General features: G+C 38.9%; 2 protein-coding genes across 4 annotated transcripts; one reads left to right on the top strand and one right to left on the bottom strand.

Annotated features, from left to right (window-relative positions):
- Window positions 1-1,421: 1,421 nt before the first annotated feature.
- mfn1 (mitofusin 1) lies at window positions 1,422-14,201 on the bottom strand. Of its 3 annotated transcripts, XM_022737790.1 has the most exons (18): window positions 14,056-14,201; window positions 13,383-13,540; window positions 13,011-13,146; window positions 12,422-12,584; window positions 11,071-11,195; window positions 10,753-10,861; window positions 9,633-9,740; window positions 9,392-9,545; window positions 9,004-9,071; window positions 7,315-7,436; window positions 6,780-6,906; window positions 6,105-6,209; window positions 5,818-5,920; window positions 4,400-4,626; window positions 4,017-4,196; window positions 3,724-3,920; window positions 3,173-3,307; window positions 1,422-2,489 (listed from the first exon to the last, which is right to left on the bottom strand). In XM_022737790.1, the coding sequence occupies exons 2-18, from the start codon at window positions 13,528-13,530 to the stop codon at window positions 2,420-2,422; spliced, it is 2,277 nt and encodes a 758-aa protein (XP_022593511.1). In that variant the 5' UTR covers window positions 13,531-13,540; window positions 14,056-14,201; the 3' UTR covers window positions 1,422-2,419. The 3 variants fall into 3 exon arrangements, with proteins under 3 accessions (XP_022593511.1, XP_022593502.1, XP_022593519.1); XM_022737781.1 differs by having other exon boundaries at window positions 9,392-9,740; XM_022737798.1 differs by lacking the exons at window positions 13,011-13,146; window positions 14,056-14,201 and having other exon boundaries at window positions 13,383-13,459.
- Window positions 13,542-20,004, top strand: hrasls (HRAS like suppressor). The gene is made up of 6 exons (XM_022737811.1): window positions 13,542-13,579; window positions 15,121-15,192; window positions 17,203-17,252; window positions 17,744-17,882; window positions 18,580-18,848; window positions 19,903-20,004. Exons 3-6 carry the CDS (start codon window positions 17,226-17,228, stop codon window positions 20,002-20,004), a joined length of 537 nt encoding a protein of 178 aa, XP_022593532.1. The 5' UTR covers window positions 13,542-13,579; window positions 15,121-15,192; window positions 17,203-17,225.
- The last annotated feature ends 737 nt before the right edge of the window (window positions 20,005-20,741 follow it).

Genomic DNA, 20,741 nt, shown 5'->3' on the forward strand with positions numbered 1-20,741 from the left:
TGAATTGGTTGCATCACATAACCACAGCACCCTCACAAAATAATGCACTGCCCCTTGACTCTACAACCTACTGTTCTGACATTTTTTTTATTTTGTTTTATTTATTGTTTTATGTTTTAAGCCAGTAAAGACCAGGGACTTGGTGCCATGATAATTCTCTTACAGTGCTATTGTGTGAAATTATAATCACTTGTTATGGAATAATTTTTATAGTCTTTTTCACACCAGACCTTTTTTTTGTATTTGTACAGTGGCTTGGTGATACTGATATGTTGCCATGAGTTATTGTAACCAATAAAAAAAAGCTTTTAACCAAGAATATAGATCCTGGCTGGATTTTCTTAACAAAAATTATATGTGTAAAGAATACAGTATTTATCCTTTCAATTAAATGTTTAAACAAGCAGTTAGTTTTTGTTGTACGTTAGGGGAAACTCATTCAAAAACAAGAACCATTTGAGGAGAAAATGGACACACATCGGTACTTTGGACAGAGAATCCCATGAAAAATAAAACTGGCTGTGTTTGAATTAGTTCTGCTTTTGGCACTGAATATTTAAACTAAAAATCATGATAACTAACTAACTGATTTCTGCTTCTGCTTCTTGGCAGAATAGTTAACTCTGGATAAGTGACTGTTTTTACTGTTAACACAAGCTTATCGTTGATGGTGAAGTTTGTTTGTCTAGACGTTTAGAGACATAAATTAAAAAGAAAAAAAAATCAAAAACAAACTTAAATGTTGAGTGAAATACTGGTGTATGCATTCCTAAATGCTGAGGGTGTGATGCACTATGATCACAACTCTTCTTCTGAATCCAGTGGAAGATTATTTGAATCTGCACCAAATTGTACAAACTCAAGTTCTTAGCTCTCAACACCTTAAATATGTCTGATCTTTTACTTCAAGATCCACACTTTATTTCCTGAGGAACTCACAAAAATGTAACACTTAACACACTTAACATTGTTTTTCAATTAGCTTTAGAAGTTAAAGGTGCCTTGTGGAGTTTCCTGTAAATAATAAACAAAAGTTATGTTTACATTCAGCGTTTCCTACCAAAACCATGTGTATCCTTGAGGTTTAAACATATTGGATGCGTTTCCCATGTTTTGCAAATCTGATTTTTAAAATATTTTAAATCCAACATTGTTTGCATCCATGTTTACTTGCCATTATACATCTTCTTCCTTGGCTTTGTTGATACATTACAGACACCAACTGCAGATCAGTGGAGTACCATTAAACCTTTCGGGAAATGTGAATCGCGCTACCTATTGAGTCGCATTCATGCATGTGGTCCCCATTTGTAAAAGCTTTGCTCCAAAGTGCCACTAGTGGTCAAAAACTCCACTGTGCACCTTAAACGCAGTTCTGAAGGGAAAGTTTTTTCAAATAAACACACAAAAGGTCTGTTTTGGATTGTGGTAGATTTAATACAGTCAGGCAAATCTGGAGGTATTTCAACACACATTCAAGAAAAAAAGAGGACAACTTTACAAAGTGCAGACTTGTGTAATTGGCATTATAAGTCTAATGGGTATAAATAAAATAGGATATTATAAAATATATGAGGTTTATCCAAAGCCTTATCTATACAGTTTGGGTTGTTAGAAAATAGAACATGAACCTACAGCAAGACACGCCTTGCACACAATTTCCCTCAGTTAATTCACTTTACTATATCCTTCTAATGCAGAAAAACAATTCTGTTTTCTTTCATTATTAAATATATTTATTTTTTGTTGCTACAATACAGTAGATCATGTGCCTGAACAGATACAATGTACAATTTTACAGACACAAACTTCATTTGCTCCACAAAAGTTAGTCAAAAAAGGCATCTTCACAGTTCACGTTAGTGTCAAAATATAGCACCCGACCGGTATGCAGCCCTCACGCCGACCGAGATCCTATCGCCTCTTTGTGGAGCGTCTATGCGCACCGTGAGTCCAAAGTGTTTTTTTACAGGCAGTTTTGTTTTACAGTTTGTTCACTGCTGTTATTCAAGCACCTGAAGAGAGGAGGGGAGGAGGGGAAAATACGGTTGTGTCTGGGCCTTCACTCTTCTCTGTCCACTAAGAGTGAAACTACAGATTGTTTTCAGTATTGATAAATCTTTTTTTTTTGATTGATCAATCTACAAAAGACAAAGCTTCAAAAAATAAAACAAAATAAAAAAAAAACAAATGGCCTTTAAAAGTTACCAGAAACTGTTTTCAAATAGAATATTTGATGTGACAAAAAAAAAAAAGAAAGAAAATAAATTTATTTGATTTAATTGACTAATCGACTAATCTTTTCAGCACTACTGCCCACACAGAAACTGTGGTGTACTGTGGGTGATGATGTGGTGCCAAACTGAGGAATGACTGGCTCTACGTGAAACAAAGTGTGGAGTGTTGAAGAGGAGCATCATCACTGCTGAGGCTGCAGGTACTGGTTTGTGAATGCCTCCAACTGCTTCTCCAGGTCAGTGGCTTTATGTCTGCAGAGGAAACAAACACGTGAAATTTGGACCAACTTCATCCAAAGCACATGTCAAGTAAAGCTTCCTGTTCGTAATTTAACCTGTTCCTAACTGTTAAAGTCACATTTCCAGAATTGATCTGTTTTATAGCTGTTTTATGCCCTACAATTACCCTGCCTGATGAGACACCTAGTCAGGTTAAAGTTGGGTGGAGTTATGCGGGGAAGTATGTGATGTCACATTATTTACTAATAATAACAGTATAAGTTGTTTGGCCATATCAGGTACGAATAGACTTATTAATACACACAAGAAAACAAGAAAAGTTGCTCAGTTATTGATAGTATCCTATATAACAAGTGCAATACTGTACACAGGCACAATTATATATATGTACAGATGAATTTGGAAATCGCTTCTTAAACTGTCAATCTGTTGTGACTGACGGTAGTGCTGTGTAGCGAGCTTAACTTGGAAAAAACACAAAGTTCTAAGGCAGGTCTGGTAAGTCCGACCAAGAATGGATGTAGAATTTGATCGTTTCCAGGTCTTGATATTTTTTGCCGTTCTTGTAGCATCATTCATATCATCTAGTATATTCATTTTCTCTAGACTAGATCTTTCCAGACAGTCATCTACTCCCTCCCCCGACTTCTCCACCCTTCAGTGTTGCCCCTAATAAGAGAAGGAGCTGGACAAACCGCAGGCTCTTGGAGCAGCTCTGGACGGTCTCCAGCTGATCTATCTTGGCTGTCAGTTGGCTGATTTCTGCCTCCAGCTCTTTCTGCGTCTGGTCCACCTGCTGACAGAGCCGAGCAAAGGTCGTAGCCATCTCCCTGGCAACACAGAGGGCACAGCGTCGCACTGCTTATTTATTTAGCCCTTCTACAGAGGGGGAAGGCTGGGTGGGGCACCCAGGAGGGTGGGGCAGGGCTCTGTGTGTGTGTTTGTGTGTAAATTAGGAACGTTATGGGGTGTCGGGTTTTGTCAGTAGCTTAAATAACACTGAGGGAAATTGAGGAAGGGTGCAGAGAAATTAGCATTTGATGTCAACTTTAAACATTATGATTGTGCTGCATGTTAAAGGATTAATACAGACTGAAAGAAATGCCAGAAAATCATCTTATATTGAACAACGGTTATCATCTTACTTACTGTAATTGTCACATACTGTGTATCCAGTACACAACACTTTTCATGTCTAGTTCCTTCGAATATCAAATGGCATAAATGGTACCGTATCAGGACTTACTGTTGGACCTGGTGGCTGCAGTTACTACTAGTGAAGCTGACGATGAGCTGCAGCTTCTCGGTAGCGTAGTCAACAAATTGCCGCTTCAGAGCTCGCTCCTTTGCCTTTGTGGTCCAGGTGAGCCGCTCATACAGGTACAACAAGCCGTACAGCGAGGCCGACAGGGCAATCAGCCTCCAGCCGACAGTTCTCCACACCTTAAAAAACAAAACAGATAGACAGAGGCTGGGTTAGCACGGACAAGTTAAAACACGGTTCAGTTCGGTTAACAAACAATTAAGGAAACATCATACCACTCCTCCGACGATGATAACACTCATTGAAGTGCGAGAGGTGAGGGAAGCCACATTGGTTGCCATAGCTACCATCAGGTCCTCCTGGGTCATGAGGGCTGTCTCGTGGTTGGGTTGAGATATGGTGGAGGGGGGTCCTGAGGAGGGTGTGTGGGCCGGGGGCAGTGCTGGTCGAGAGGCCTGAGAATTGACAAGGTGAGTTTATCAAAAAATCTGACTTCTTCACTGTATGTTTTGAATGAAATAGGCCACATCAATCACTGGTAAGAATTATTCTTGACATTAACTATCACATTATGAAGTAAGGTTGGTCCTAGAATTCCCCTAGGGGATAAATAAAGTACGTATCTATCTATCTAACCAACTCTATCCCACAGTCGTACCTGGAAGTTCTGGTCCATCAGTCTGAGCGCTCTCTGTGCATTGTCAGATCCCAGGAAACGGTGGACCAACGATGTCCAGCCCAACGAAAACTGAAACTCAATGTTCTCCTGGAAGTCATTGCAGAGTGTGGCGCAGTTTAGGTCGTAACTCAAGTCAAACTTCCTGCTGGGTACCAGCATGTTGACTTGGCTCTTGACCGTAGAGGGAAGCAGAGGGAGCATGCTCTCTGGAGAGAGGAAACATGGAGAATGAGAATTACATAAGGAACAAACAGGAGTCATGGGAACATTCATAACTTAGTTTGTATTTGTATTTTAAATATGCACTGATGCACAAGGGAAAAAATGAACAGTTTAAGGAACTATTCTTCAAAATTAGTACCTTTCACTTTTGGTACATTTTACAGATCTTTTTCTGGGCACTAGGGGGCAGAAAGTAACAACACACGGTGACAAACAATATTACCACATTATCATTGTGGTCTATAAAGCAAAAAAGCCACATCTGATTTGAATATCCCTGCTTCTCTTTATCTGTCCTTAAGGGATTACAAAAAAAATAAAAATTCACACCACAGTTATGTAACAGCACCTGAAGCCTTTTCATCAGAGGGCACATTAACACCTTTTCAACATCACTGCCACTGAGCACAGCTTGCATGCGTGCCCGACACAGTGACGCATTTGTAGCATAATGGGGCCTGGGATGATGGCATCCAGTGAGGAGGGTAAATATAGCAGTGAGCTGGGTGTTACAGATCATAGCCTGAGTGTCCAAAAGGTTTTGACTAAGTTTAGCACCAGAGCGATTGAGTGAAAAAAAAAAAAAACAATGGTGGACTGGAAAATCTGAGCTGAGGTCATTTTGTATGAAAATATGATCCATGTTATGCAAGGAAAGGTTTTGAGGAAACTAACATTTCTGATTACAAGCAATTAATCGTATCATTCAGGCTTTTGTATTCTCCAATACATTTCTGATCTGGTATTTTAGTTATAACCAGGAGAAAGCTACTATCCTTCAGTGATGGTGTCTATTAAATTCACTTTGATCATGAGGAAGTGAATGACCAAGTGCAAACAAGAAACTGATTTTTCCAACACCACTGCAGAGCGCTGCCCCTCGACCAGCTCATTAACCAATAGCTGTGGGATAATTTTATACTACAACTTTTTATTTTATTTTTATCATAATCATTGATATAATTATCATTATTTTTGTGTCAGCTTCAGCCAAACTGTCGGTTCAGCAAAGATATTCACTGCTGAAGACATACAGAATGGCTGAGCCTAAAGGCTACAGGCCAAGATACAAACATGAATTTGAAAAACAGAGAAAACTAAAACATTGACAATATGAAGTAAAATAAATAAAAGTTACTGGCCTACTGATTTTGTACATGTTGCAGTTAGATTACCTATCATGTAACTCTGCGAGGACTGGACAGAAGCGTTCACGGCGTCAGAGCAGCGGAAGGCCAGGTTCTTGCCCATTCCCTCCTCCACATGAGATAGCAGCTCCTACCAACACCATCAACAGCAGTTGGAGGTCACATGGAAATCAGTCAATGAAAAAAAAAAACAGACCAGTTGTCACACTGTCTTCTGGTTTAAACCACTGAACTGGCACAGTTGCCTAGTAATCCAGTGCACCATTGCCCAAGAAAGGTGTGATCATGAAGAATTAATCTGTGCCTCTACTCACAGACTTGTAGATCTTGAGGACATGAGGTGAGGGGTGGAAGTCAGCTTGGAACTCATCGACGATTACGTGGAGACGGCAGATCTCCTCCCCCATTGCGTTGGACACCTGGATAAATCATAGCCAGAGTTATCAGTTCCCTACAGTGCTTCAGTACAGTATCGCCAGCAGCACTAAAGGGCTCAAGCCATCAAGGTAGAAGGACCATGTATTGGTCATTTCTGATGGAAAATCTACTAGCAAGACCACTTTGAAATCCGTACAGCTTGTGAGTATGTAGCTGTGACTGTTTCTGGTTTCTGAAATTTGTTTTTCACTCTGCTGGGTTTCCTGCAGTGTATTATAGATGAAGGCGCATCACCTTGCCTGAAATAAAGAGTTGCTACAAGTTGGGAAAAGTAGAGCAAAAGAGCTCAATCAGTCATAATCTGGTGGAGATGTGTGATAAAAAGAATAGTACTATTGATCATCCTAATCAATAACATCTGTAATACTGATCAGAGCTTAAGAAGAGCACAAAGCCACAGCTTTGCCTCGCTGTCGACAGCTGAAACCCACCATGTCTCATATAGAACACAGGGACCAGCTACATACATCTAGATACACAAGCTGAAACACAGTAGTGATAATTTGTGCATGTAGGTGGGACTCTTAAACAGGTGTCGTCGTATGCATCACCTTGGACTCCACGTCTTGACTTATGGCTTTGATCTTTTTCTTGATATCTTCAATCAGCAAGTTGAGCTGATTCTTGACAAACTCCAGCCGGTCCATCTGATACTCTCTGTCCTCCAGAGCTGCCACTCTGAAGCCCCACCCCACCAACAGGACATAATGTCACAAATGCAAACCAGCAGCTGAACGATTTCAAGGAACAGGATCAGGTAACGATATACATGCGAAACAGTGGAGAAGAACAATTTGTGTGAATCCACTGACAGTCACAGAATCTAGTATGTTAATTTTATTTTATAGCATCTTAACTTATCACCATATGTCCAACTTATGGCAGTGACCAAAATCTTGTTAAACCAACAAATTTATTTTCTCGGCAGCTTCATAATTTACCTCAATAAGCACTTCAAGGCATTGACAAAAGAAGACAGTATCAATTTGACATTATCAGTTAAAATCAGATTTAGTAGTAAGACACTCCAAGAAACTCAACTACAAAAGTAGGAGAGACAGAAAACGTACAGAGCAACATACTCACCTCTTCTCCGCTGCCTCGATGTTGATGGCGTCCATGATGCTCTTGACTTTTTCTGTGATCTGCTTGGCCCTGATAGTGTGCTGCTCAAACTTTGTTTTCACTGCTGACTGCGAGATACACTCCTACGAGGCCATAACACACAAGTTACTGTGACAGTTATTGGGGCTGCTGCTTGGATACGGTGCATGAATCTGCACACTACCAGGGACAAACGGAGGACAAGATAGACACCTGCTACTTTTAACTTAGGAGAAGAAAAGAAATGGAAACTCAGGTGTGAAAATGACAGCAGCAGTGTGTGCATCTTGTGTCCCGCAGCCCACATTTTATAAAGTCACAGTAATGTGTTGGTAGACCCACAGCAAAATCATAAAAACATATGAAATGAGAACAACCAAGAATGCAAGGGAAGAAAATAAAACAATCTGTAACGTAGGAATATCATATTGCTTTGTGATAAATTGTATTACCCATGCTAAAGACATCTTGAAGGTTGTTCTTTTATAAATGCCTCAATCAGTCAGTTCTGTGCTAATTAACTGGATTCAGGAATAAAAATCCACAGGTCTCATAAACTGCCTTTTGTACGGTTAAAAATCTCAAATAAACTAACAACTCCTTTATTATCATTTCCTTCTCAAGCATTTCTCATCTCCTAATGATCCTCATTATGTTGCTATTCTACTCTTTAATCCACTGCAGGTCATTCAAGACAGATTATGTCTATCTGTCACCGCCGTTATTGATCGTTTAGGTGTTACCAAAGTTTGTTGTTTGGACAAATATTTTCAGTTTCTCCTATTTAAAAGCAAAACATCTGAGCAGGAAACACAGAAACACAAAAATAAAGCTCAACAATCAATATTGTTCAGACATAACAAAATCAAAGTGGAACAAAAAAACAAAAGGATGTCCTCGCCCAAGTGAATCTAGACTTCAGCAATGAAGACGCAGGTTGATGGAAAAGGCACAGTGATTGGTCTAGATGGCTTTGAGGGTGTCAGCCTAAAATTGCGTGCTTGGTGGCGAAACCTAACCAGTAAGTATGAAATCCAGTAGTTGACTGGTCAGGTTAGGTCAGGCCACTGTTTGAAGAGTGACTTTGGTTGCTGCTTGTCTTATTCAGCTTCTGTACACTCATCTTACACAGGCGCTTTGACAAACATGCACACACACCAGCACTCTCACCAGGCAACTGAGTTTGTCAAATACCTGAGGAGATTGTGTAACTGAAAAAATAAAGTAAGCTTCAGTCTCACAGCCTGATAAAGCAGCCACTATTTGTATCTCTTGGTCATAATGAATGAATAAAAAACCTCATTTCTCATAATAGTGATTTCCCCTACTCTCTCTGGAAGTAACTCAATCTGACCAGCAGCAAACCAGACATTGCCAAAGAGATTTGCTTAGCTCTTGATGATACACTAACCACAGTGTTTATCAGCTGGACCTAGTCATCCGTGTAACCTGCTGTTTTTGACTTGATCCAACTTTACACTGATTACAGTATTAGTGTGGAATCAAACGTATAGCTAAAATGATTGCTTAATTTTCTTCTAAATCTGTCTCTCAGGATTGAGACAGGACATAGATTTCACTCCGAGAAGTGGGAATAAAATTATCGGAAGACATGGAGAGCACACTCATACACACGCATGCATGCACACGCACACGCACACAGACACACACCTCAAACCTCCTCTCAAAGCTCTGGAACTCCTTCAGTCTCTCCTGGAAGCCCTCAGCCAGAGCGCCACCTGTTGGATGAAATAGCACAGTACATATAAAACGAAAAGTACTTTACATTGCTGCAAAGCAATAAGTGTATAGCCTTATCCTACATTATTCTTTTTTTAATATCACTTTTGGTTCATTTTTTTATCATTGAAATCACTGTTTGTATTGTTGTTCATTTTTTTGTAACATGAATACTGTTTGGTGTTTTCTATCCATTAAAATAATAAGTTAAAAACAAACAAAAAAAACCCCCAAAAAACAATAATTACAACACTGTTTCTCCATCTTGTTCCTTGAACACACAGATCAAGCATCACCTTTCTGTTTCCTGTTTCCTCACCTGTTTCGGGCATGCCCTGTGCACGCTGCATGCGGGAGTTGAGGACCTCTTTGGCAGAGACAAAGAAAATGCGGTTGGGTGCCTGCTCACGCTCCACAACCTTCAACTCCTCTACCAGGAAGTTGACACAACGGTCCGTGTGCTGCTTCCTCACCTGGAGAGAGAGGTGACACATACAGTATTCTGTAACAATAAAACGTTTCTCTTTCTGACATGAGACAGATACAGAGGGCCGACTCACATCCTCCATGTATTCTGGTTCATTTGCTGAGGCGTCCCAGCGGTTGTTGAGGATGAAGATGTTTGGCTTTGACAGGCGTTCATTCACTTTGTGAAAAAAGTGCTTTTCCTAGAAGGTGAACGAGTGAAGAGTGAAGCATACAAGATGTCAGTCATGTTACTGTGAGTAGAAAAATCATCATTTAATACTTCAATTTTTCCATTTTTCTATTTAACAATAGCAAACTTTTCAATTAGATCAAAATATATGTTAGTTTTGACACAATGGAAATGAAAGGACTCCTCATTAGCCAATTCAGCACCCACATTTATGAACTGTATATCCAGTGTCTGGTTTTATCCAGGAACACAGACATTCATTTGAGCAAAGTTGGTGTTGACAACATGGATTAAAAAAATTTCATAGTTTGCACACCTGACACATGACATATTTTTGCCACTTGACCAGCTTACATTATTTACATAATGCCTAGGTTTATTTCCTTTGAAGAGCCCAGAGGAGAATGTGTGTTTTCGTTCCCCTTAAGAGCTGCTGCCGGGTTAAGGAGCTCTGTGATTGACTGTGTGCCCAGTTTCACATTGCATGAATGCCTGAGCAGACAGAAACAAGAGTGGGGCCTGTGTGTGGCTGGATATAAACACAGGCAGCCGGATTCTCTGCTCTATAATCAGCTCAGCATAGAAAACATCCACACTGGTCCCTTTAGTATAAGTGACTGACATAACTTAAAACTTACTTTACTTGTAATTGTGGTGTGTTGTTGTTAGTCAGGACAATTTAAGTGGTCAAATTACTCTATTATCATCACCTTGAGTAGACACCAAGAGACAGTTAAAGGAGTATTTGGTGATAATGAGCTATGGAAGCAGAGATTGCAACATCTCATCCAAACTATCCATACTCGTATTTGACAGCCATAAAATGAGAAATATACATGAAATCATTCCGTCTTCCAAATATATATAAATCACAAAGATTGAAAAAGGTTTAGACTGATTTTCTTATTCTCTACAGCAAAAGATCATTAAGTTACCGGTAAGACAAAATAGTAGAGAAATACCACACAAACAAAACTACACTGAGGCTTTAACCCCTGTGCCCATTCTTTAGAAGATATTACCGTGTTCATGAGAGTGGATTCAGAGTTGGCCACCAGCACAAAGACATCAGCATCCAGGCAAAACTTGTCAATCCAGCTGTCCAGTTGTGATGTGACATCTGTCCCTGGGCTAATGAGTGGATGGGTCAAAAGTTCAAATGCATCATCTTCAAACATCTTTAAAATAAGTGAAATAATACGCCCATCTGGACTGAATTTCTGTACATAGTACAGGCCTTTTTTTTTTAACCAAACTTTTTTTTAAAGACCTGGAAAGTGTATGATTCATATTTCAGAACCTGTATAGAATTTCCAGACCCAATAAACATATCCTGTTACCTGTCTACGAGCACCAGGTCGTCTCGAAGCAGAGCACACTTGGTCTTTGGCCAGAAGACGCGTACAAGACAGCCGGCATCCAGACTCTCATCCATGTGAAGGGCGTGAGCCAGCTGGTTTACAGTCTACAGAGGGGTTGTAAACAGACTGATGTCACAGACGTTAATGTAATGACTTCTTGTTAACCTAAAGGCTTTTTGGAAATATTAATGTCATATTACTGTTGAAGTAATGAATTTTAAATTACATAAACATCTGTTGAAGCAATGACATTTTTCCCCACAATAACCCTTTTTTTAAATCTCTAAATCAACTAGGGCGAAAGGCTGTTTATTTTATATTTTTCAATTAGGCAAAAAGTTTTGTCAACAACTTTTTTTTTTTCTTTTTTTACATTGTTTATGATGTTTAAAGGACAACTTCGATATTTTCAAGATGTATACAAGATTGTCTACTTGATTATTTCATGTTTAACACTAATAGGCATAGTTTGTAAAAAATAAAAATAATATAACAGCTAGTTAGGTAGTTAGTAAGTCAACATTAAGATGTGATCAGGTAACTTTTGTTTCAAAGATATTACACTACCAGTACTCCTACAGTATCCACTCATATTAAGGTTTTATTGAAACTGTATTAATAACTATTCATTGCACAAGAAAACCCACATGAACTTCTGGCACTGTAGACACTGCCATGTGAAGCAATACACCTAAAATACAAGAGGACAACAGAAAACCGCAGAAAGAAAAACCTGATTAAACTGCTGAACCCATGTTAACTTAATTCAGTTCAGAGGTCTCAGTGAAGAGAGAGTCTCCCACATCAGGCTTTCATTTCAGACACCTGACACCGTGGTAAACATCCTACATACCTGTCACAGTTCACAGATATCTGTCTGCAGGTATAGGTAGCATTTGCTCAGTTCACACATGTCGACAATAATCTCTCTCTCAAAAAAAAAGCGTACCAATTACTAAAACTTTTAATGCAACTGGTTGAGGAGTAAGAACTCTGACACACACTTGGCTCCGTTATCTGGGTGAGGAATAAACCTAATCAGTTTGTATCCTCAGCCATGTGACCCATTTGAGTACAACAACAATAGTAAAAAGAAAAACTCTAAGCTCAATAACAATACCTCTGCCATTTTAACTGCAGTGCAAGTCAAAACTTAAGACATATACTGGATGTAAGGAAGCAAAACATAACCCCCAACATACAGTATCAGTGTAATTGGGTGACAACTGATTAAAGGCAGTTTAGGTGAATAGAAGGCAAAGCTCATTAAAAAAAAAGCACTAGTGCCAATTAGGCAAACCTTCCAAGCAAAATGAAAATATTTACTGACCTTGATGCTCTTCTCCTCATCTGAGCCCTCTGTCTTGAGGTAAGCCTTGTCATCATCTGTGCCCTCCACACTCAAGAAGCAGTTTGTGGTGTGGCCAATACCGCTGGGCAGCACGCGGTCCCTCAGCATGGCATTGATCACTGTGCTTTTACCATTACTGGTCCTAAGAAAAAAACAAAACAGTCAGTGATTACACATGGAGACAACACATCAATATACTTCCAACAACTTATGAACAAATGAACTCGCCTCAGGTAGTTAACAGTTAAAGAAATACAAGAACAGCTACAGACTGAGTAAAGCACCAGTAAAATATTCTCAATGCATTTTACTGCATGCACTGCCTGTTCCACTCATTGCTGTTTTAATCATGCGTATGAAATCTCTTGGCTTTTCTCAGACACGCCCTGCTATTGCAAAAATAAAAGTGAAAGCAAAACAGCCACATGAATATTTAGAGGGACTAGATTAACTAACATACATTTAATGTCTATAAAGGCAGCTCTTATCAAAAAGACTGAGAATCACATCAGAGAAGCATTAAAGATGATATTCTTTACACAAAAAACATGTGTATAAATGTATTTACCTGCCAAAAAAGGCAACTTTCATGTGTCTGCGAGCGAGCACCTCCTTAATGATGGCAAGTTTGCCAGCATATGCCTGAATCTCCAACTTTTGATCCTGACTCGCAATGTTCTCCAAAGCTTTATTCCCACAGGTTTCTGTTGACCCAACAGTCAAACCACATCAGAGAAACACAATACCTCCTTTACCATTCACTCAGACTGTCAGAGCTGTCTGACAGATGACAAACATGTCTTTTTTTTTTTTTTAAACATAAAAGGATATTTCTGCTGTCAGTGTTACAATCCTGTTAACATAATGATTTTCCAGTAAATTAAACATTACCTACTGGTGCTCACTGAAAAGTGGTAAACAGATGAGCAAAGCTTCTCACCTTCTACAAACTCTGAAGTCTCTTTCACATAATTCAGTAGTTGTTCAAACACATCGCTAATCTTCTTCTTGGCTACAACAAAGTGCTTCAGAGGGGAAAACTCCCCCCGAGCTGAATCTGTCCGTCTGAGTGGAGGGGCTGCAGCCATGGTGCTCAATCTGAAGACAGAGAGGGTCAAAAAGGGCAAAGACAGTTATGTCAGTGGACATGAACAATACACTTAGCGTTGTAGTCATAATATTTTACTTATGTTAATATGTAATATTGTTTAGATCAATCTGGGTGGTTTAGGTTTATCATAAAACTGCAGTTGCACAACTTTTTAGGCAACTTTTAAATTGCAGGTAAGCTGAGTGACGAGCTCGATACAGCTAGCTGCTGATAACTTAATAACTTAATAGCTAAGTTATCAAACGGTTGTGAATACATCACATAAATTAGCAAAAAGATACGAGAATAACGTCCAATATCTAACTGGCATACGTAACAAAAGATACAAATGTTTTTATTTTCTAAGCTATTTATGGCTAATATGCGAAATTCTTAAATTAATAGAGAGGACGCGTGGCGCTGCCGAGCAAGCTAACAGATTAAGCTAACTAATGTTACAAGCAGCTTCGCGGTAGCAAGCTAGCATTAGCAGCATTTGTAACTACCGGTATTATTTCCTTACCACAGTCCTAAGACAGCCAGTGTCCTCTTCTCATAACACAAACAATACCGATCCGCTGCGGCAAAGCACAGAATCCCTTTCCCCGCTGATAGATTACTTGCTGTCAGCTTGGCTAACCTTCTGTTTGTATCCTTTAGTGGCACCGCTGTCAGGCAAGTTACTATAAGAAGTACGTTTCCGGAACAAATTTCAAAAGAAAACCCGTTTGACATCGTGTGTGTTTGGATAGCTCCTGCTGACTTGCATATGTTTTAAATACCTGTGGTCGTTATCTTTATAACTCAACTGATTCACCTCTGCTTGTGGTTTTGATTTAACAGTATTTATAGGCATATTATCATTATTTTTAGGTTGATATTTTATGGCAACTGTTGTTTCATTTGACTGTTTCAAAGTATATTTTTATCACTGATTATCATTTTTATCAATGATTTTTATTGAACAATTTAGGAAGAAAAGGGAAGATCAAAAACGTAATTACTCAAAATGATGCAGCAGGTAGCATAAAGATTTTCTTCAAACAGAAAAAAAAGGAATGAAGCTTTTTTTAAATTCATGCCTAGTTGATGTCATAAGTGAAATCAGACATTTTTCTAGTCCTCAGTTACCACACTACTGCTAGCATGTAATACATTTGCCAATTTAACTGGCATACAATGATTTTATATACAGTCCTGCTGCATCCACTTGTTTTTGATTTTATTTTGAAAACAAACTTCCTGCTCTGTTCAGGCTAACTGTAGTTACTGACAAAGTGACAGTATTTCATTATGACAGGGGGGCGGAGACAAGTGACGAAAAGGTTAGCGAGCAGCAGCCAATCAATGAGCAAAGAATGCATCCAACCCCTGGCATTTCCTTTACTGTACCTGTCCAGTACAATAAAAAACCAAGGGTATAATTAATTACGACCAAGACAGGTTTGCTACATGAAAAGCATGAAAAACAATTTCAGAAATTAAATGTGCTACATCTACATTTTAGTCCTCTGCCAGATGTCACAGCTTGCAAATGTTTTTTGTTGCCATCTAAGAGTCTTTCTATTCTTAATCTAATTATCACCAGGTCTTCCTGCGGGCCACTCAGTTCAGATTTTAGACTGTCTTGAACACCCACAGATTTTTCAGAGATATTCAGGTAAGCAGACTGTGAGGGCTTTTCCAAAAGCTTTAGCTTGTGTTTCTTGAAGTAGCTAATGGGGATTTTTGCTTTGATTCATTGTCCTGTTGTAGGAGCCAGCCTGTTTTCACTTTCAGTTTCTTGACTGACTGCACGACATTTGCATCCATAATATAATAATATTTAGTAGACTCTAATCTTCCCTTCTCTCCCCACTTGCTGCCACTAGTAAGGGAAGATGAGGGAAGAGAGATCTCCAACCAGCTCCCAGTAAATATTATTTCATGTCAGCATCCCAACCTTTTTTTTTTGACTCTGAGGAACTCTCAGCATGGTGTCTGATTTTTCAGACCAGTGTCAACACCATATATTACCAAACTGGTGCATTGGTTCAACCATACCACTGTCCGCCTATCCTACCATTATCTATACCTGTTTATCCTGTGCAGGGTCAAAAAGGGACTGGAGTCTATTCGGGTGTGAGGTGTTGTACATCCTGGACCATCAGTATTGTCTTTTACCAAACTAGATTAGAGAAATTTATTTTTATTTACTGTGGAAACCTCATGGAAAAACAAGTTCAAAAAACCATAGACACATTGTAAGTTGCAATAAGGAGTATATGAACATGCACATGAGCTGCTGCACTAATGTTACCTCTCTATACACAGAGATCAGACAGCATGTAAATGAAACGAGTCACATATGTGTTGCCTTTGCAGGCCCACAATGACTGCTATTCAGAAGAGCAGCCTGTGAATGGGACAATGCCAGAGAGGAAACGCCTCTCTGTGTGTATATGTGTGTGTGACCTTAGCAACTGTGGCAAATCGACATCAGTCAGAGCAGCGGACACTAAAACACCTCCACTAAGACCTCCAGCCTCTGTTTGGCTCTGGGATATTTGAAAACCGCTTGTCACCTCAGAAACTTGGAATCGATCTTGTTCTCTTTCTCTCTTCTTGCTGGATTTTTTTTATGATTATGTGCGGATTTATGATGGAGAATTAAAATGGTGAGGAAGAAAAAGCTGCTGGTGTTTGAGTAAGTATTACTCCTGTATGCATTTGCTCTGTTGTTGGCTGTTGGGGCCCCTGACATGAATTCAGCTCTTAGCCTTAATAAAATCACTATAATGATGCTACAACATTACAACAAAAACCTTTAAAAGTATCTATGATTCTTTGTTTTTATATTTCATATGATATTTCTATATTATCATACAGAATTTGATATACATATATATATATAATAACAGTATGTTTTTAGTTTTTAATATGGTAAAATTACTGCACAGTTCCCATATAATTACACTAAAATGTATGTTTTCATGTTAGTGACACCCCACCAATGCCAATGGAGTTTTGGTTCAGTTAAATAATAGGTGCCTTTCTTTTTTCAGCAGCATGGCTTCAGCATCTTACATTAATGATGAGATGGATATACTAACTGCTCTCCTGGTCGGATATAGATTTCATCCCATCCACATGTAATTTTGATCCAAACCAAACCCTTGTCTCTGTGGAGCTGACTGAAAACCTAGAAATTTTAATCATTTTAACAATTATGTTGAAAGATTTACGGCAATTCATCAAACAAAATCACAAATGAAAACCGTGGGAATGATTTGTGAAAATATAAATTTACGGGTTTTTTTGAGTGACTTTTTTTTTCTATGTGAGATAACCTGGGCTCAAACTATTTTTCTGTCAGCTTCCCCATTGTGTTGGTGCTATTGTGCCAGCATAGGTGACACAACAGCTTATGTGTGTATTGTCTGTGTGTGAGCTAGTGTGTATTGTCTGTGTGAGTATGTATGGGTGACCTTTACATTGTGTAAAATCCTATTTAGCATTCTCTTTCTCTGGGAATTTAGTTATTTGCCTTTTGAGTCTGGCCTTACTGCAAACTAAGTATGACATTTTTTTATTTTTTATTTCTCAGTTGTCAGATTCACATTCACTGGTTACCAATTTTGTTTCAGCAGATGACATGAGAACATCCTCTCTCTGTTTCGTCTCTTTTTAGAATTTGTGGAAGCATGATGTGGGATGGATAAACAACAACGAAACTCTACTGTAAGTTGACTGAAAGGCGGTTAGTATACGAATTCTACTTTGACAATGTGGGTTTTTATGATTGGTGAATGTGGATTTGTAAAGATGTTGTATGAGTGACCTTAATGATCTCCAAAGAAGACACATGTGTGAGTCAGCGGTCAGTTTCAAGAATCTATTTACAGCTCTAGTCTCCTTAATTTGTAGCATTTATATATAATTTAGACATGTGATGCAGCAGCTATAGGGTTTACGAGGGCTTGGAAGAAAAACTGGATTTAAATTTCTTAATTTATTATTTATCAGATGTTTCTTATATAGTATGGAATCGTTTTGATATTGAAAGAATGGTTAGTAATTTTGAAATTGAATTTTCCAAATTTACAATTACTCCATATTTTATAACCAAATGTTTTTTTTTTCTAACAGACACATACAGACCACTTTGAGCTCTCTGTGTCTTTCATGAAAACAATTAATGCGTAAAACTGTCTCTGTCGCTCCCTGCATAGATGGCCTCTAATGACCCTGACCTTCCTGACCCCTCTGGTGACCCCCAGCCTGGCGACCTCATTGAGATCTTCAGACCAGCCTATCAGCACTGGGCTCTGTACCTTGGAGACGGCTACATCATCAACTTAACTCCTGTTGGTCAGTAGGAGCCTTCAGTCCAGACTGAATTTTTTTTAAAAAAGAAAAAAAGCTTTTAACTTTAACTGACATGAAACTTGCCACCTTTACCCAGCCATCCTGATAAATATGACTAGCCACCCAGGGGCACTAAAGTTCTTTGTTTTAATTCAAATGTGATACTTTACTTAAAATCTAGATAATTAGAGTGTCATTGCATTCCCCCTTTAAACACAGTTATATTTAGATGGCTGCTCCCAGTTATCCCTGTTTGCAGGTCACAGTCAGATCAAGCATTTGGCCTCTCCCAGCTTTTGCTATGTTTTGACTGGGAGGAAAGTCAACCTAACGTCCTCTAAAAATCATTTCAATTCAGTGTAAATGTGCCTTTTTTTTTGCAAAGGTGTTGTGTGTAGTGAACTTCACTTTCAACTGGTTTTGGAGTAGTTTCCCCTGTTTCATTGGTAAAAACTTCAGCATCTTTCATTTACACCTCAAGCTCCAGTTGCCTTCGATTTAATTTGAGAGAGACATTTGAATAGTGGAAACAGTAAGACTTATCTATTTGTCCACGATCCACAATATCTGCCTTACTTTACTTTTTTCAAGATCTTAACATATTCACTTTTGGTTCTAGATGAAAGCTCTCCCTTTACACTCTTTAGAAAAAAGAACTGGGTAGATGTTATCCCACTAAAGCTCTTCTCCTCCTCTGCAGATGAGAGCCAGGCAGCCGCCATGTCCAGCGTGAAGTCCGTCTTCAGCAGGAAGGCAGTGGTGCGCATGCAGCTGCTTAAGGAGGTGGTGGGAAGCGATACGTACCGTGTCAACAACAAGTATGACCATAACCACACACCCCTGCCCGTCTGTGAAATCATCCAGCGAGCGCAAGTCCTCATTGGCCAGGAGGTGTCTTACGACCTGCTGGGGAGCAACTGCGAGCACTTTGTTACCCTTCTGCGCTATGGGGAGGGGGTGTCCGAGCAGGTCTCTCACTGTTTGTTGTGTCTCTGTCTCATGTGTCATCAGGACAACATACTTTTCATGAACCCTTAATGTCACCACTGTCACCGTTTGTGAAATACATTTTTAGAACAAAACAGGACATTTAAAACTGAAGTGATTTCAAAGTTAACTTTACCATAAAGTAAATTTTACATTTTTTGTTGTCTGTCATTGACTGGTTGTTCTGTTTGCCAGAGCACTGGTCAATATTTTACTGTAAAAATTAACCTGTTTTATCACAAGTCAAGTAACAAAGCGGGATGCAATAGAGAGGAGTGCATCAACCCCCTAAACTGAAAACATGAATATTGTTCCTGTTTCCCAAACAACATTTGGTTCTGGTGACAGATATGGTCACTTTCTTGTCCACAGTAAGTGATGTATTATTTACATAAAGGGATACTTCACTCAAAAACACAACGAGTATTTCCTCTTAACTGGACAGGGATCTATCCATTAAGTCAGATAATACAATCACTGGGCCTGTATACATCCTTAAATAAGTTTGGCCGGTTTGATTTATGCAGAAGTTTGGAGTGGTTAAAGTTATGGGATGTCTGGAAAGACATTAAAAGGATACTCCACCAAAAATCTATATTTGGAGTGCCAAACAATCAAGCCCGTAGCTTTGAAATGGGGTCAATGTGGCCAAAGTTTTTGTACTTTCCATCTTCACAGAGCATGGCAGCTGTGGTCAGGTTGAATTAATTAAGGTTACAGCAGTTTCCAATAGTGACCAGTTTTATGGTGAAAAAAAACTATTGAAATATCTCTAAAATCTTTGCTGCCCATTCTTGTGTTCAGTGTGTTCCAGACACATGTAACATACTGAATGTAAGCCCACTCTTTGTTCTGTAATAGATGCATGTGTTGGTTTGTTGGAGTGTCTTTCTCCTCTCATAAGCAATAGACATATTTTTGATATGTACATCTGTTTATAATCCCATTATTGCGTATTGCTTTGTTCTGATCTTTGCTATTCCTTTATAGTAATCCTAAATGAGTCCACCTCCTCTGCCTCTATTTGTCTCCTCAGGCTACACGGGCCATTGGGGCCATCAGTTTGGTGACGGCAGCAGCCAGTGCCTTCTCTGTCCTGGGACTGATCAACACACGATCCAGAAACAGGCCTTTCTGACAGCTGTGTTCTTCACTGAAGGGTGTTGTCTCCCGACATTCATGCGGCTGTAATGAAAATGAATGAAATAAAGCATTGATTAAAATGTAAACCAGTGTGTTACTTGTTTCTCCAATTTGCCTCACATAGTTTACACCAGATGGTTTCTGTTGTGTTTATTGTTCCAACTGTAGTGGAGTCCATGATACAATAATATCACATACTAAACAAACTAAAACTAATATTCATAATTATTAAACTTGGTCCCTGTCAGTGTGAAATTTTTGATGCATTAAGTAGTCACTTCACCCAAATGACAAAAATAAATATTTATTAAGTTTTGAGGCATCTTATCAGTCAGACAGTTTTTTTTTTGTTTTTTTTTTGTCTGGGCTTTATAGATGGATATCTGTCTGAGATTTATGCTGCCACCCCAATACAATGGATCTGTATGAATTTTATTCATCAGTTTTCATTGTGAGTGTTTTTCCTGTAGAAAGTGTGAGGTCTGTGGTTAAATAAGCTTGTTTCTGAAGAGAAGATGGTCATCTTTTTAATGTGATGAGTACTGCAAACCAAACTCCATTTACTTGGCCCCCACTGTATTGGAGTGGTAAAAATGGCAATGACAAACAGAAAAAAGAAAAAGAAAATCATAACATATGAGGAGTTGACACCAGAAAATGTTTTGAAATGAATTTTTGCTTGAAAAATGACTATATACTCTATGGAGAAATTATTATGATTAATTTGTTTTT

Source organism: Seriola dumerili, unplaced genomic scaffold, assembly GCF_002260705.1.
Source record: "Seriola dumerili isolate Sdu_G_001 unplaced genomic scaffold, Sdu_1.0 BDQW01000002.1, whole genome shotgun sequence".
NCBI classification, from domain to species: domain Eukaryota; kingdom Metazoa; phylum Chordata; class Actinopteri; order Carangiformes; family Carangidae; genus Seriola; species Seriola dumerili.

Coding starts and splice junctions, on each gene's coding strand:
- mfn1 (XM_022737781.1), bottom strand. CDS start 13,530: ATGGCTGCAGCCCCTCCACTCAGACGGACAGATTCAGCTCGGGGGGAG. Junction 10,862..11,070: donor GACCTGGTGCTCGTAGACAG/GTAACAGGATAT, acceptor TCCACTCATTAG/CCCAGGGACAGATGTCACAT. Junction 5,921..6,104: donor TCCTCAAGATCTACAAGTCT/GTGAGTAGAGGC, acceptor TGGTGTTGGTAG/GAGCTGCTATCTCATGTGGA.
- hrasls (XM_022737811.1), top strand. CDS start 17,226: ATGGATAAACAACAACGAAACTCTACT. Junction 17,883..18,579: donor CATCAACTTAACTCCTGTTG/GTCAGTAGGAGC, acceptor CCTCCTCTGCAG/ATGAGAGCCAGGCAGCCGCC. Junction 18,849..19,902: donor GGGAGGGGGTGTCCGAGCAG/GTCTCTCACTGT, acceptor TTGTCTCCTCAG/GCTACACGGGCCATTGGGGC.